The 14595-nt window shown below is 41.3% G+C and overlaps 1 protein-coding gene across 6 annotated transcripts in view; it reads left to right on the top strand.

The window, feature by feature from the left end:
* Positions 1-10374, top strand: part of MYT1 (myelin transcription factor 1) — a 114228-nt gene extending 103854 nt beyond the window's left edge. For all 6 annotated transcript variants that reach the window (XM_037877061.2, XM_037877062.2, XM_043527190.1 and 3 more), the window contains 5 exons: positions 966-1187; positions 1805-1896; positions 4852-4955; positions 5614-5757; positions 7534-10374. In XM_037877061.2, the coding sequence (XP_037732989.1) occupies positions 966-1187; positions 1805-1896; positions 4852-4955; positions 5614-5757; positions 7534-7674 (703 nt within the window). In that variant the 3' untranslated portion in view covers positions 7675-10374. The remainder of the gene's footprint in view (positions 1-965; positions 1188-1804; positions 1897-4851; positions 4956-5613; positions 5758-7533) is intronic.
* The last annotated feature ends 4221 nt before the right edge of the window (positions 10375-14595 follow it).

Here is a 14595-nt window from a genome sequence, read left to right on the forward strand (position 1 = left end):
GTGCACACAAAGAGACCTTCCCCACAGCGCTGGGAGCCTGGTCCCTCCCTCCTCCCCAATAAACAGCTGCCTTCACAGCAAGCGGAGCCCTCCCCGCACACATCCCTTCTCCTTGTGCAGGTGTCGGGCAGCTCCTTGGCCTTTAGGGGCCCAGGCTGCATCTCATCCCTGTGTTTGTCTCCAAGAGGCCATAGCAGTGTGTACCAGGGGCAGTGTGTACCTGCTTTAGCCAGTTTAGTTTCTCCTGCTTCTTCTCACACCCAAGGGGCTGGGTGAGCATAGCCCATCCACCATAAATTGAGGCCCAGCCAGATTTCTACTCCTAGCTATGCCAACTGTTGCCTGAAACAGTATCTCTGAGAGGTGTGAACTGCCCCATGCATTGCAGGGACTTGTTAACTCCAAGCCCCACAGCTATTGGGAGTGGGGAGCAACATCGCCCTTTGGAACACCCTAATCAATTCCTCACCCTCCTTTGGTGTTTAGACTGGTGTACATGGTGATGGAGATGTGACTGTTTACTGCAGCTGAAGATCTGCCCTCTCCAGTTGAGATAAAGTTCAGATCCAGTGGTATGCCATCTCTGTATGCAAGACATGCATTGCTTGCCCCAGAATTCAAAAAACATGGGCCAGCTTTTAGCCCGTGGGGTGATTTTGCCTGGCCCCGATCGCGCACTGAAGAACAAAATGGTATCCTCCACACAACGTGACCTCTCACGCACCTTATGTGAGAGGTCACACTGCATGAAGGACACCCTTTTGGACTTCTAAAGACATGCATGCCCTCCTGAAAATGTCTCGGCACACCACAATTTAAATGAGAATCTTGGCTTTGAAGTACTCACCTCAGAACCTTATTTGGCTTTCCCCATCACTAATTTTATCTTAAAGTGTGTTTGCACCTTTAAAATCCTGTTTGTTCCCATTTTCATCTTATAACTATTTGTAATTCCCTGTGGTTAGGTGTCCGGTTCCTGGCTGTGTTGGGCTTGGACACATCAGTGGCAAATATGCCTCTCATCGCAGTGCATCAGGGTGTCCTCTTGCCGCCCGCCGGCAGAAAGAAGGATCACTCAATGGCTCATCATTTTCCTGGAAGTCACTGAAGAATGAGGGGCCTACCTGTCCGACCCCTGGCTGTGATGGCTCAGGTCATGCTAACGGAAGCTTCCTCACGCACAGAAGGTGATAACTGGGTCCACAGCAATCCTATGCACAACCACACTCAACAAGGAAGTAAATGTCAGGTTGCCTTGGTATTTTTGATTTCTTCCATCCTTTCTGGAGATGGTGGGCTAAAAATATTCGGACCTTCAGCCACAAAATAGGCTGGAAAAGTTCACACTTTGGGTCTTAGTTTTTGCCCGGTTTTTCATGAACTTGAAAGGGGTTTTCTCCAGCAGAACAAGAATAGCCAGTGTGCTGTGAAAAATTATGAAATCTGACGTCAGGCAGATTGTGAAAACTGATAATTTAATTGAATTAAATTAGCATGTTATGGCATCTTTTTGACACTTTTGAATGTCTTTGTTAGTCAGAGATGTCCCATAATCCATCATGTCCACTCCTTTAGGGGATTTGCATTTCCTAATCTTTGCACAACAAAAATCGCTCTTGTTTTATAGATGAGGATGATTGTGGCATTGTTCATAATGCAATTTCCTCTCTAACGTTTAGTGTAGGATGTTTTTAGAAGAATCGCCTCATGGCACAAACTCAGCCAAATGGTGGGAACCCTTGTTGGGCACATAAACATCCATAGATGCTAAGAGTTTATGAAACCCATTTTTACTTGCCTTTAGTTTATCAGGGTGTCCAAGAGCTACTTTTGCTGGAAAGAAAGGAAAACTCTCAGGGGATGAAATTCTCAACACTAAATTCAAGACCAGTGATGGTAAGGATATTGCACTTGGTTGCTTTACCTTGCATATGTGTTGATAAGCTGATTATTTGTGTATTGTATCCATCCTGTATCATTATTAGAATCAAATGACTCATGCAAAAAGAATTGCTATTTTGCCAACTGTCATTGTTATCAATTAAGTATTGAAATAATTGTGTTCTGTTCTGTTCTATATAGGGTCTCACACTGCGCTCATGAGTCTAGTATCTGAGCACCTGCCAGAAGTGCTTAAGCAACATGACTCCACAGTTGTCACTTGTTTGTTCTGTCATCTTCTCCCCGAGGGGAGAAGTATGTGCAGGGCCGTGTCTTGTTTTCGTAGGATTTGTTTATTTGATTTTGTTTGACCAGCCATTGATCAGCAGAGAAATGCAAAACAATTATTTGGGACTCACTTCTGCCACCTTTTCTCACTTTGAGTAGTACTTACGTACACAGTTAGTCCTGGTTTGCTCAGTGGAACTGCCGGCATGAATAAGGGTGTCACAGTCAGGCTTTTGATGAACAATTTGTTTAACAAATAACAGCAAAATTGGTGAATACATTTGACTATCTCTAATAATTATCAGCCTTTGATCATCAACATACAAACTTGTCGTCTTAGTATAGCGATAGCCCTACTATTCGTTCAGCTTCTCCCTCCCACAAATTGATCAGTTACATCATTTCTTTGCAAAAAGAAAAGGAGGACTTGTGGCACCTTAGAGACTAACCAATTTATTTGAGCATAAGCTTTCATGAGCTCGCTGTAGCTCACGAAAGCTTATGCTCAAATAAATTGGTTAGTCTCTAAGGTGCCACAAGTACTCCTTTTCTTTTTGCAAATACAGACTAACACGGCTGTTATTCTGAAACCTATCATTTCTTTGCATGCTCACCCAATTTAGGGCTTGATCGTGCTCACCACCGTGAATAGGGTCATTCTGTCTTCCATTATCCTGCTATTTCTTCCTCCACCTATGCTCTTATATTGTTGAAACTGGAGATTACCCCACTTTTGTCTTTATGTTGTCATAAAGATCAGTGTCAGATATGCAGCGGTCACTGTCATATACAGGGGTGAAAGTAATATTACATTCTTACTGGTACGGGGGCTGGCTCCTGCCCCGAGAAGGGGTGGGGGCACAGGTGGAAGGAGCAGGGCCATGGGCAGAAGGGGCCCGGCAGCGCTTTAACATGAGCTGCATACGGGCTGGTACCGGCTTCCTACCCGTACACCGTACTGGCCCGTATCGGCCCACTTTCACCCCTGCTCATATAATATTTATTTAAAATATAGATATTCAAGTCTAATGTGCTGTACAAATTTCTGAATGCTAAATAGAGCTGATCAGAGTATTCACGATGAGTAAGGTCCTTCTTTATTTGCGATACTGTGGAAACTGCAATTCCTGCAATATTAGGCTTCCGCTGCAATTTTGATTTTAATTAGCTTACAGTCCACAATTTTGCATACCTTCTGAGGTTTGCAACATACACTTTTTTCTCCATTAGTATCCTAGAACCCCATTTATCCGAGCTGATAGCAGCAGGGGCTTGGGCTGCAAGTCCCGGCCGGCTGGGGCTCCTGCTGTCAGCCCTGCACGCTAATGACCATAATGACATGCATCAGACGAAGTGGGTATTCACCCACGAAAGCTTATGCTCCCAGACGTCTGCTAGTCTATAAGGTGCCACCGGACTCTTTGCCGACCATAATGAAGTGGCAGCAAAATGTCTTTTTACCAAAACAAACAAAAAAAAATAGCAGGCATAACATGATACTCGAGTGTTTACATTGTTCCAGCAAGTTTTTCTTAAACAAATAGGTCTTCTCAGGTTTTTCCAAATTACCCCAATAAGTAAAGGTCCATTATTACTTTTCCGCTATTTTCCATGTCTTGTCCACAACTCAGCTGCAACTACTCTACAATCATCCCGCAATTCAACTAGGACCTTAACTATGACTGATATTTGTTATGAATTTAGCTCCATTTTTAGCAAATCATAGGCAAACCCATCCTGATTCCTGAGAGTTTATTCGTTAGTCATCGTGTACAGCACAGAGCTTCAGCAAATAATTTTCAGCCTGCTGACTGCTAGCAAACTGTTTGCTGTGAAACTTCATTACTCCTGTTGTGAAACTGATTGTCTAAGACACATGGTGGTGTTGCTGCCGCCGGACTGGACGACTGAAAGTTAAAAAAAGGAGTATGATAAACAATGAGCTGCCATTGTGAATTTTCAGATGAAAAATTGCCAGTGTCAAAAGTTATAAACCTTTCAAGAATTCACAGACATTTTCAGGAATTCCTTCTAATCTTTCAAATACTCTCACGTACTCAGGGCTTTTACTCACAAAAATATTTACAAATCAGGATTTTTATGGTTGGTTTGTTGGTTTACTATTTGATCAAGCCCTACTGTTATACTAGAACACTTCCTTCTTTCTGATCCAAGGAAATTCTACACAGTTCTAGAAATATTGCTCTAGTTTATAGTCCACCTAGTTTATTAATAAACCACATTATCACTTGAAACGAGATCCTCACAAATTCAGACTACACACGGTTCAAACTCGCAGCGTGCCGAGCAGAACATACATCAGTTCTGAAGAGCTTGTGAGTAGGAGAGGCTCTAGATGGAAGAGTCCATTATCTGGTTCTGGTTTTACACATTATTATATTATTTATTATTATTATTACTGTAGCACCTAGGAACCATTGATCTATGAAATAATTAACTGTGATGCTATGGAACATATAAAACCATGTGAAATGTGAGTTCGCTTTAGATGTGGTGTTAGGAAGAATGTAAGCATTGCCAGCACTCTGATGCGTATATTAAAGAAAGAAAGTCCCAGAGCACGAGCCTTGCATTCATCAGAAAACCCTGCCTTCCCGTTGCTTTTTTCCTCATCTGTGAGTCAGAGCAGCAGATGACTGACTGCAATTTTCCCACCTGCAGTTCTAGAGAATGATGAAGAAATTAAGCAGTTAAACAAGGAGATTACTGAGCTGAATGAGTCCAACTCGGAGATGGAGGCTGCCATGGTGAAGCTGCAGTCACAGGTATGTGAGTATGGACTCTTACCAAGCTCTTGTAATCATAGAGCTTGAGCCAAAATTCATTGGAGTCAATGGAAAGTGGAGGGGGGACTCCTTAGCTGACCAGCTAGGGCAGACTTGAAAAGCAATGCAAAGTGACCTCATCAGAGGGCGGGACCTGCCTCATTGTCTTCCACTGATTTCCTACGTATATAAATGATTTGCGGTAACTTATCTTAGCAAAGTAATTACAGAAGGGAAGGAAGTTTCATTAACATCAAACCCCTGATTAATTTCTTCTAATCACAATACCAACTTTCAAAAATTCAGAGTGCCTATATATTAGAGCCCTTTGGGAAGTAGCTTTTTTCCCCCAGAGGAAAACTGGCAAAAATGGGAGAAAAATTGTCCAAATAAAAATTTTGATTTTTCATCAAAAAAAAAAAATCAGCCAAAAACTGAAAAAAACAGAGTTGTTTTCGGCTTTCCGATGAAAAATCATACGTGCTGCAGGAACACAGACTCCTTCCATGAAACCATTCATTTCGCTGAAAACCCAGCTTCCCATCGGAAAAAAGTTTCAACAGAAAATCTTTGACCAACCCCAGGGCGTATTATATGGAGAGACAAGTTGAAGGAGAGGGCGAGGGCAAATAACTTTGCTGCACTCTTTACTGTGCAGATATCAACCATGGAGAAGAATCTAAAGAACATTGAGGAGGAAAACAAAATCATTGAGGAGCAGAATGAAGCCCTGTTCTTGGAGCTCTCAGGTCTGAGCCAGGCTCTTATCCAAAGTCTTGCCAATATCCGCCTTCCACATATGGTGAGGAACTTTTAAAATGTTTCATCATAATCACTGTGATCAAATGAGCAACACTAAAGCCATTTTCATGATAAGGTGTATATACAATTAAAGACTAGGAGAAATATCTAGAGATCGTCATCTCTTTATTCACACATCTGCCTTTTGTAACATCAGTACCTATACTGTATCTCTGAAGCACATATTGTTATCTTCCTTTTGTTGTCACTTTCTGCTGATCTCCCTTTGTATCTATTGTTCTGTCTCATTCCATCTAGTAGCTAAATCAGAAAATAGGAACTTTATCAAGGGCGCATAGCGCCTTTCAGACTAAGACAGCACAAGCAGAGATCAGGAGGGATTTGATTTCAACGTCAGAAAGATCTTACGGCTCCTATTATAATGCAGGTAGTTTCAATTCAGTTTTGAATAGCTAGCAGCCAAAGAATAGCATCCTTAAAGAGCGTGTGTTTTGTTTAATTTAACAAGGTCTAACAGGACACAGCATGTTGCCATAATGTTACTGCAAAATGAAAAGACTACATTAAAATAGAAAAATCAAAAAGATCTATTAATTACCTTCTCTCTAGTCTCAGGAATTTAATTATTATTGTCTAAAATAGGTGTGCAGTATGTATGTGAGCTGGGGGGCAGATTGGTGGAAGGCATCTGATTGCAGATACTAGAGACTTGCGAGATGATCATAGAAATGAGCTTTTGATTTATGGAATGAGCTTTCCCATCACCTTTTTCAGTATTCTTTTCACGAAGGTTTGGATTTAATTTTGGGCTGGTTGGATACTATCTCTTCTTCAGCAGAGAATTTCCTTTACAAATACTTTTGGGCTGTATTCACACAGCTCTCCACCTGACGAAAAACTATTCATTGAATTGGCTATTTGATAGGTGAAGGTCAAATAAACCAGCCAGCAAATATGTTTTTAATGGGTTCAACCATCTCCAAATCACATAGTGTCCACAAAATGTACACACTCATATTACTAATATTTCTTCATCTTTCTGCTCTTCCTCCTCCCTCTCTCTCCTCCTCCCCTTTCTCTCTCCCTCTGTTGATTAATCTGATGTGTCTATCTGGGGTGTTCATATGGTAGCCAGTCAGTGTGGTATCTGGACTGGTGTGGCAACATGCAGTGCTTAATTTGTAATGAAAGAGGTGCTGGGGCTCAAGCAATCAGGTGCCAGGGCTCAAGCAATTTTTTTTACTTTAATAACTGACGCGGCAAGCCCGGAGGTTCCAGGGCTATGAACTGCCAAGCCTAGAGGTGCCAGGGCTCAGCCCTGGTGCAAATTAAGCACTGGCAACATGCTCGAGTTGATAAAGCATGATACAAGGACTCAGGAGACTTGGGTTCTAATCCCGACTCTGCTGTGTGCCCTTAGGCACATCTCCACTTTTAGTCTGCCTTCTCTATTTAGACCTCAATCCTGTAAATATTTATGCATGTTCCTAAATGTATTCGCTTTTACTAGTCCCATTGCGGGCAGTGCATAAAGTTAACCATGTGCTTAAGTCTTTTCAGGATCACGCCTAGATTCTAAACTCTTCTCTGCATGGAGTGTCTCTCAATATATACAGTGCCTGGCACAATGGGGCCCTGATCTTGTCTGGGACCCTGTACCTGCTGCTGTAATACAAATAATGATTAATACCAAATATTGATAATCCCAGGACCACCCCAGCAGAATTAAACACAATGATTAGGCTCTTTTTTCTTCCTCCCCCTCTTCCTCTTCTTTTTAACGATTTATATTTATGTTTTGTTTTATTGGATTCAGGAGCCAATCAGTGAACAGAACTTTGACGCTTATGTTAATACCCTTACCGACATGTACACCAATCAGGAGTGTTACCAGAACCCTGAGAACAGGGACCTGCTAGAAAGCATTAAACAGGCTGTCAAGGGAATTCAAGTCTAGTGCTGTGGGATAACACAAATAAACAAACTGTAAGAAGATGGAACCTTCACTCCGAGTATTCAGGTTTACAAGTTATAAAACTTGTCTAATGAATGAAAAAAGGACCAAAATTTAACCAAGAGGCCATTTACAAGAAGCAGAACTGAACTGAACTCCATGTTGTCGTTTACTTAACTTGGACCTTCTTGCAAAGAGTGGGATTTTCTACCCATACCAAGTGGTAGAAGAGAATGGACAATGAGACACTACAATAGGTTGCAGGGCTTGGTTGCTGGTAGAGATAAGGCATCTTCATGAGTTGCCACATTTTACTGATGGGAAACGAAGGCATTGTAGCAGAATTAATCCAAGGGTTAGTACATTAGAAGAACAGGGTTTTGTCTGATTTAAGAACAGAGTATGACTGGCTTAAACCCTCATGTTGTCTATGGTCATATGTCCAGATCACCTACTCACACATGAATTATGTTATAAGTTACTGTAAATGAGAAGCTGGAGCTGCAGGCTATCTGTAAATCTGAACCTCTGCTGGGCCTCCCACCCCCAAGGTATTCAGATATCCACTGGGTGTGGGAACTCTTAAGTATTATAAAGTAGCTTATTTTTATTTTCTGAAGAGCAGTTCTGGATCTCCAGTGGAAAGCGCAATGGAAAAAAGGTTCTCAGGGAAGCTTTTGGAGTTTGCAACTACAGTATTCCTTTGTCTGTCTTAAATATGAGAATAGCTATTATGAATAGACCAATACCAGATGTGTCATGGTCCAGTGTATATGATTTTTTGGAAGTCTATTGGTGGACTGTTCTGGTTCTTTTCAATATTATGGTCATCATTACAGCAGTGCAGTACTGCCAGTGCGGAGATCATACATCAAAGCCGGAGAAATGTTTAAAGAGATTATCAGCAAAAATGAAAGATGCTAATTGATGGCCAGCAAAGTGCTTATCTACCATGGACTGTGGCTGATTCCTTACAGATGTACTTATGGCAATGGGTTTTTCTTTTGTTTTGCTTTGGTTGGCTGGTTTTGGTTTCTGTATTTTGTGCAAGGTTACAGAGCAAGCGTCATTCCGCAAAAAGAGCATTTGGGTATTGATCTTCCAAAGAACCCTTTTGTAAGCCGTTTGGTACATGCAGCCCACCATGCACTTAAGAGAAGTACAACTATGTGAATGTCTTTTCAAAACCAATCTCTAGCACCTCATTCATCTAACCATCCAGCATTGCAGAGCACAGTGATTAAGGTATTTTTCAATCTGTAAGAAAGGAGTCAGCAGAGAGGGAGAGAAGTATTGGTCTGTCCCAGCAAATTGCAAATCCTGAAAGCTTGTTTAATAAACAAATCTCACACAAGCATTAACTATCATTCAGAATTCTTTATCAGCCTGGTGATAACACTTTGGAGAAGAGGGAGGTAGAAGCCTCTAGCACCCCAGTACTTGTCACATAAGCCCCCCACTTTCAATATCATTTCCAGTGAGGTGAGGGGTGGAGAGGAATTTGCTCACCAATAATAAAATGAAGAATATTGTGTCATTATGAGCCCAATCCTGCAGATATTTAGGGGATAATGCAAAGCTCAAGGGAGATAATGAAAGACTCCCATTGATTCCGGTGGACATTGGATCAGATTCTTAGCACATGAGTAGGTAGGTAGCCCCACTGAAGTCAATTGGGCAGCTCATGTGAATAAATTTAATCACATACTTAAGAGTTTGCAGGATTGGATCCCATGAATTCACTTATTTTAGAACCCATTCCAAGTGCAAAAATAAAACGGAAAAAAAATGTAATTTGATGTGTTAAAAACACAATTCTTAACATGTAAATAGAGTCCAACTTGCTTGTGACTACAATTCAGTTAGTATTTAAAAGTAGAGAAATTGCACTTCCTGGAAGAGAGAGAGAGGGGGGGAAAGTAGCTAGTTTAATTATCCTGTAAATTATTTAATTTTGGCAAGATGTATGTAATTTATATTCACAACACCTTATGTTAACTTTTTCCTATTTATTTAACCTTTCTTATTTATTAATTTTATACTTCTTTTAAACTGGACACCACACCATGGAAAAGAAAATTAAAGCAAAAAATAAAAAAGTAAAACTTTTTTTTGACCATAAAAAAAAATTCCAAAAAAGAAAGAAAGAAAGGAAGAAAAAGAAAAGGGAAAAAACCCATGTATCTACAACTCCTACTTGTAATTTTGATGCAACCGAGTTATTTTTTATATATTTTGTTATTTATTCTTTTAACAATGGGAATTTTTTAAAGATATTTTATAACTGAGGCATTTTGATAATTTTTTGGTTTGTTTTTCTGAAGGGGCGGGGGACAATGGGAGGGGAAGAGAGACCTTTAGGGATTTTGTTTTCATTCATATTGTTTCAGGCACTGATTAACGGTAAATGAAAATTCTGTATTTATTATTTATTTAATATTTAAGTCAAAATGAACTGTGCTCTTGCTGTATATTTATTTTGTCACGTTTGTGTGTTGGTTCTGTGATGACTGAGTAATTGTTTATGTGAAGGAATACTGTTCATATTTAAATAATAAAGAGTCACATTGAAAGTTATAGCAGGCTACATGTTATTCTGTGAAAATTGAATACTGTGATCCACTTTCCTCAGGAAATGTATGCTGCAGACAGCATTTCATTATGTATTTTCAGGGTTCTTTCATAATAAAAACCCAGTTCTGTTTGTGACTTTAGTTCCCATGGTCTTTCTTAAAGATATTGTTAAAGTCCCCAGTATTTTCTAAGAGCTTTGTTCCAATGCATGGGTAACCCACTGTTCAGCGGTGTTACGAATTTCTTTTTGAGCACAATCTGCAAAAGATGGGAGTCTGTTATGACCCCAGCTAGAGGAATTAGACCCAGTTTTTCAAAGATGGTTAGGCAACTGAAGATGCAGATAGGTGCCTTATGGGATTTTCAAAGTAGGTCAGGGCCCGATTTTGGAAGGTATTTAGGCGTTGTTGGGCTCAATGTTGCAATGCCTAACTCATTTAGGAGCCTGTTTTCATTTTAGGTTCCTAATTACCTACATTCCTTTTGAAAATGAGACATAGGCTCCTAAATCAGTTAGGCATTGCAATGCAGTGTGCAGCAACACCTAAATGCGTTCAAAAATCTGGGCCTAGGCTCCTAGCCCAGACTGAAATCAATCGTTGCTTTATACAATGGTTATTAAAGGTTCTGCGCATTGCAAAGGAGACACTTCCGCTCTGTGGTTTTGGGTTAATGGTTGCAGTGCAGTGGGCTGAAATAAAGACCTCACAGCTGTGTGCCTCAGCACAGTGTTAACTAGGAGGCAAGTGTGCATAAGAGAGGGGCACTCAAGGAGCCTTAAGATGGTAGTACAGAAGTGCGCAACCCAAGCAAAGATGCATTCTTTTTCTCATTGTTCCAGAGGCCTTTTACAATAGAAAGGGCACCGCAATTTTGACTTTAGATTTGTCATATTTTTTTTGGTTTCCCAGAAGTTCATTATGAGTACATACCCTTTGGCATGCAAACTTGAGCTGTTTTTTGATTGGACAAGAAGGTCATAAGGTATGTTTCTGTTCCCCAGGATGAGTGTAACTTTAGATCCAGGCTATTGGCGGGAATATTCGGAGCTGCACATTTGAAATTCGTTTTCTTCAAATATTCTCCAGTGTTTGATCACAACTTGTTTCAGCCATCATCATTCCCACAAGGGCATGATCCAGTGTTCACTAAAGTCAACCAATGGCCTCTCAGTGGAATCAGTGGGCACTGGATAATGTCCTCAAGAATGTTCACACCAAGAGAACACATTCCAGGTGTCCAGCTCAGCAGGATGCAAACAACTGACACTCGGCCAAATTTTGTCAGTTTACACATGTGAGTAACTTTGAAGTCAATGAGCTACTCGCATGAGTAATGTTACTTATACGCGTGGGAGTTTGCACGATTGGTCCCTAGTCTATACTTGTATTTTAATTTTATAGGTAGAAGGAAAATGCACAAATTACTCTGTAGACCCTTGTTTTACTAAGGCAAAAGTCATCCCAGAATGTTGCATAAATGTTCCTGTGTGTCACAGGGGGAGCTGTTCCAACAGGTTCCAACTCTGACCTGTTATCTCCCCTGATCATGCAACAAAAATAAGGCCTTGTCTACGCTTGCGGCACCATGTAGCCTGCGTGTAGCTACACACTGTGGTGAGAGGCAGGTTGCATCTACGCTGTGATGCGCAGCTCCACATGGCAGTGAAAGGCTCTGGCAGGAGGGGCAGCAGCAGGGACACTACACTGCTGAAAATAGCCGTGCAGGCCTGGAAGGCACTGCTGGAGCATATAGAGAGCCATGTAGGGTATATAGGGTTCTGACATGGCTCTAGTGTGCTCGCTTAAGCAGTGCCTCACTGTCTATACCTGTGCTAGCTGTGAATTCTGTATGTTGACACAAGTGTCGACCTACCCTAAGAGGACACGACTGAGAGCCAAGCCTGCTGGGAGATACAGAAGGCAGCCTTTTCTGAATGGAGAGCGATCTGGGGGAAGAGTGTTTCCTTATTAGGAAGAGAAGTCTCTCCTGTCGGGAGAGACTGGATCTTGTGTGGGGTGCTCCACCGAAAGGGGTAGGGAAGGCCTCCGAAGAGGTAGGTCACACCAGGACCCTGGAGGAGGGTTGAAGGAAGAGAAGGAAACTCTAGGATACTGTACAGTACTGAACTGTGTGGGGCAGAGGCCCAGTTACTGCTGGGCCGTGCTTAGGCAAGCCAAGCCAGCTGCTCTGGAAAGAGTGGGAGGAAGCCACTTTTAACTCCTGTGTCAACAGGGGCTTGATCGCAATGGACCTTTGGTGGGAAAACTACAGCTATTCCTATCACTTTTGTTTGAAGTTACTATTGCTTGAACTGAGGGAGGGCTCAGGAAGAGGCTACTACATCTGGGGAGAACTGGGAAGCCTTCAGCAATGCTTGAGCCTGGAGAAGGGCTGACAGTTTTGTTTGGACCCCGAGAAGTCTTTTGTTAGGTTTGGCTGGAAGACTAAACCCCAAATCACTCTGCTGGCCTGGGAAGATCATTGTTAAGGGAGGTGACGTGTCCTCACGCTGGGCAGAGGTAAGTTGTTCCTACAAAGTTCAAAAGCTGTTTCTTTTGTGTGGTTATCCAGAATGAGCCCCAAAGGCTACTATCTATAAAACAAAACAGTCCCTGTGAACAAAGATAAATGTCTCATTGGATTTCTCAACAAATCTTGCAAGAAGGCTGCGGTTTCTTTTCTGAGGTTCATTTTGAAACATTGGAAGATGTTTATCTTTGTTTTTAAAAGCTTCCTTATTTGCAGCTAGTTGGCGGTCATAGTCCTAGACAAAATTCATGGAATAACAGAGTTTTGCTCTAGTAAAACGTATCTAACACTTTAACATGGTTATTGCCATAATGAAAGAGAAGCTATTGTAGGTCTTGGTATCAGAGACTTCCACAGAAGAATTTTACACATATATCTCTTTTAAAAGTAACTGGAAAAATATATTTGTGCACATTTGGGAGGGTTTAGATCCTTATAATCTATAAAGAAGATTGAAAATGCTTTTATATTTTTTAAAAAAAATATGGGTTTTACCTTTGGAATATTGTTTTCTTCTCCTGTTACTGAAGGACTCCTAAAAGGACTAGAGAACTGGAGTGGGAGCCTTCTCATCCCCCATTTGAAGAGATGGGGCTATCCGAACCTTTAACAGAGAGATTATTCCCACGAGTGTCTGCTAGAAGTTTGAATGAAATCGGTGTTAACTAAAACAAAAACCAAAATGATATCAGTTTGAATAATAATGTATTTTCCTGTCAGCTGCTCAGTGTTCTGCCTTTTACCATAATCCCTAGATGACCAGAGTGCTTTAGCCAAAACAGGGTAGACAACACCTAATATTTCTAATGCAGAAACAAGCAGGAAGAAATTCAGGCCCTCTTTATACATGATGATGCAATATAAACGGGGACAAACACACTCTTTTCTGTCTGCAGGTCACACTTCAAAAAGGAAAGGAAAAAATCATACACTTAAAAAAAAAAACACTTTCAAAGGGCCTCAAATCAGCCTCTACATTTGGGGGAGGGGGGTGGTTCTGCCCATATTTTTAGACAAAGAAAAATTAACATAAAAGGTTTGACTTCAATGGCACTAGGATCAATAGAAAAGCTCCCGTTGACTTCAGTAGGACAGGATTCCCAAAAAAGTATTTTTCTGTGAAAAGTAATTAGACGCTCGGCATTGGTCTAGCTCTGCATCCATTGAAATCAACGGTAAACACTCTCACTAACTTCAAAGGGAGGAGAGTTAGACCGGGGCTGAGTGCTTTTTAAAATCCCACTCTTGGACTCCATTCTTTTGTGCTTGCAAATTTTGCAAGAAAACTTGCTGGTGCCATTTTACAGGCTGCTACTAAAAACGTGTCCCTAAAAGAGGAAGTCAACAGACACATCCCTGAAGTGTAATGGTGGTTCAGTGAACACTGTATGCTGAGAGCATGCTTTTTTTGTTGCTTTGGCTGAGGCACATAGACCCTAATGACACTAGACACATCTGTCTCTTCAGTCTTCTGAGAGATCAGGTGGATGAGCGAATATCTTTCATTGGACCAACTTCTGTTGGTGAGAGAGACCAGCTTTCGAGCTACATTGAGCTCTTCTTCAGGTTACTGTGTCGCTCAAAAGCTTGTTTCTCTCACCAACAGAAGTTGTTCTAATAAAATATATTATCTCCACCACCCTGTCTGTCTAATACTCTGGGGCTGACATGGCTAAAATAATACTGCCTACTTCACTCTTCTCCAGGGCACTTTGAATTCGATGGACAAAAAAGGACCAGTTGCGTTGCTAATTTTTCATTTTCCATGCAACACAGCAGTCGTGAACCATAAGGCAGATCCATATGGCACTTTACTGT

The sequence above is a fragment of the Chelonia mydas genome, chromosome 13, assembly GCF_015237465.2.
Source record: "Chelonia mydas isolate rCheMyd1 chromosome 13, rCheMyd1.pri.v2, whole genome shotgun sequence".
Classification (NCBI taxonomy): Eukaryota; Metazoa; Chordata; order Testudines; family Cheloniidae; genus Chelonia; species Chelonia mydas.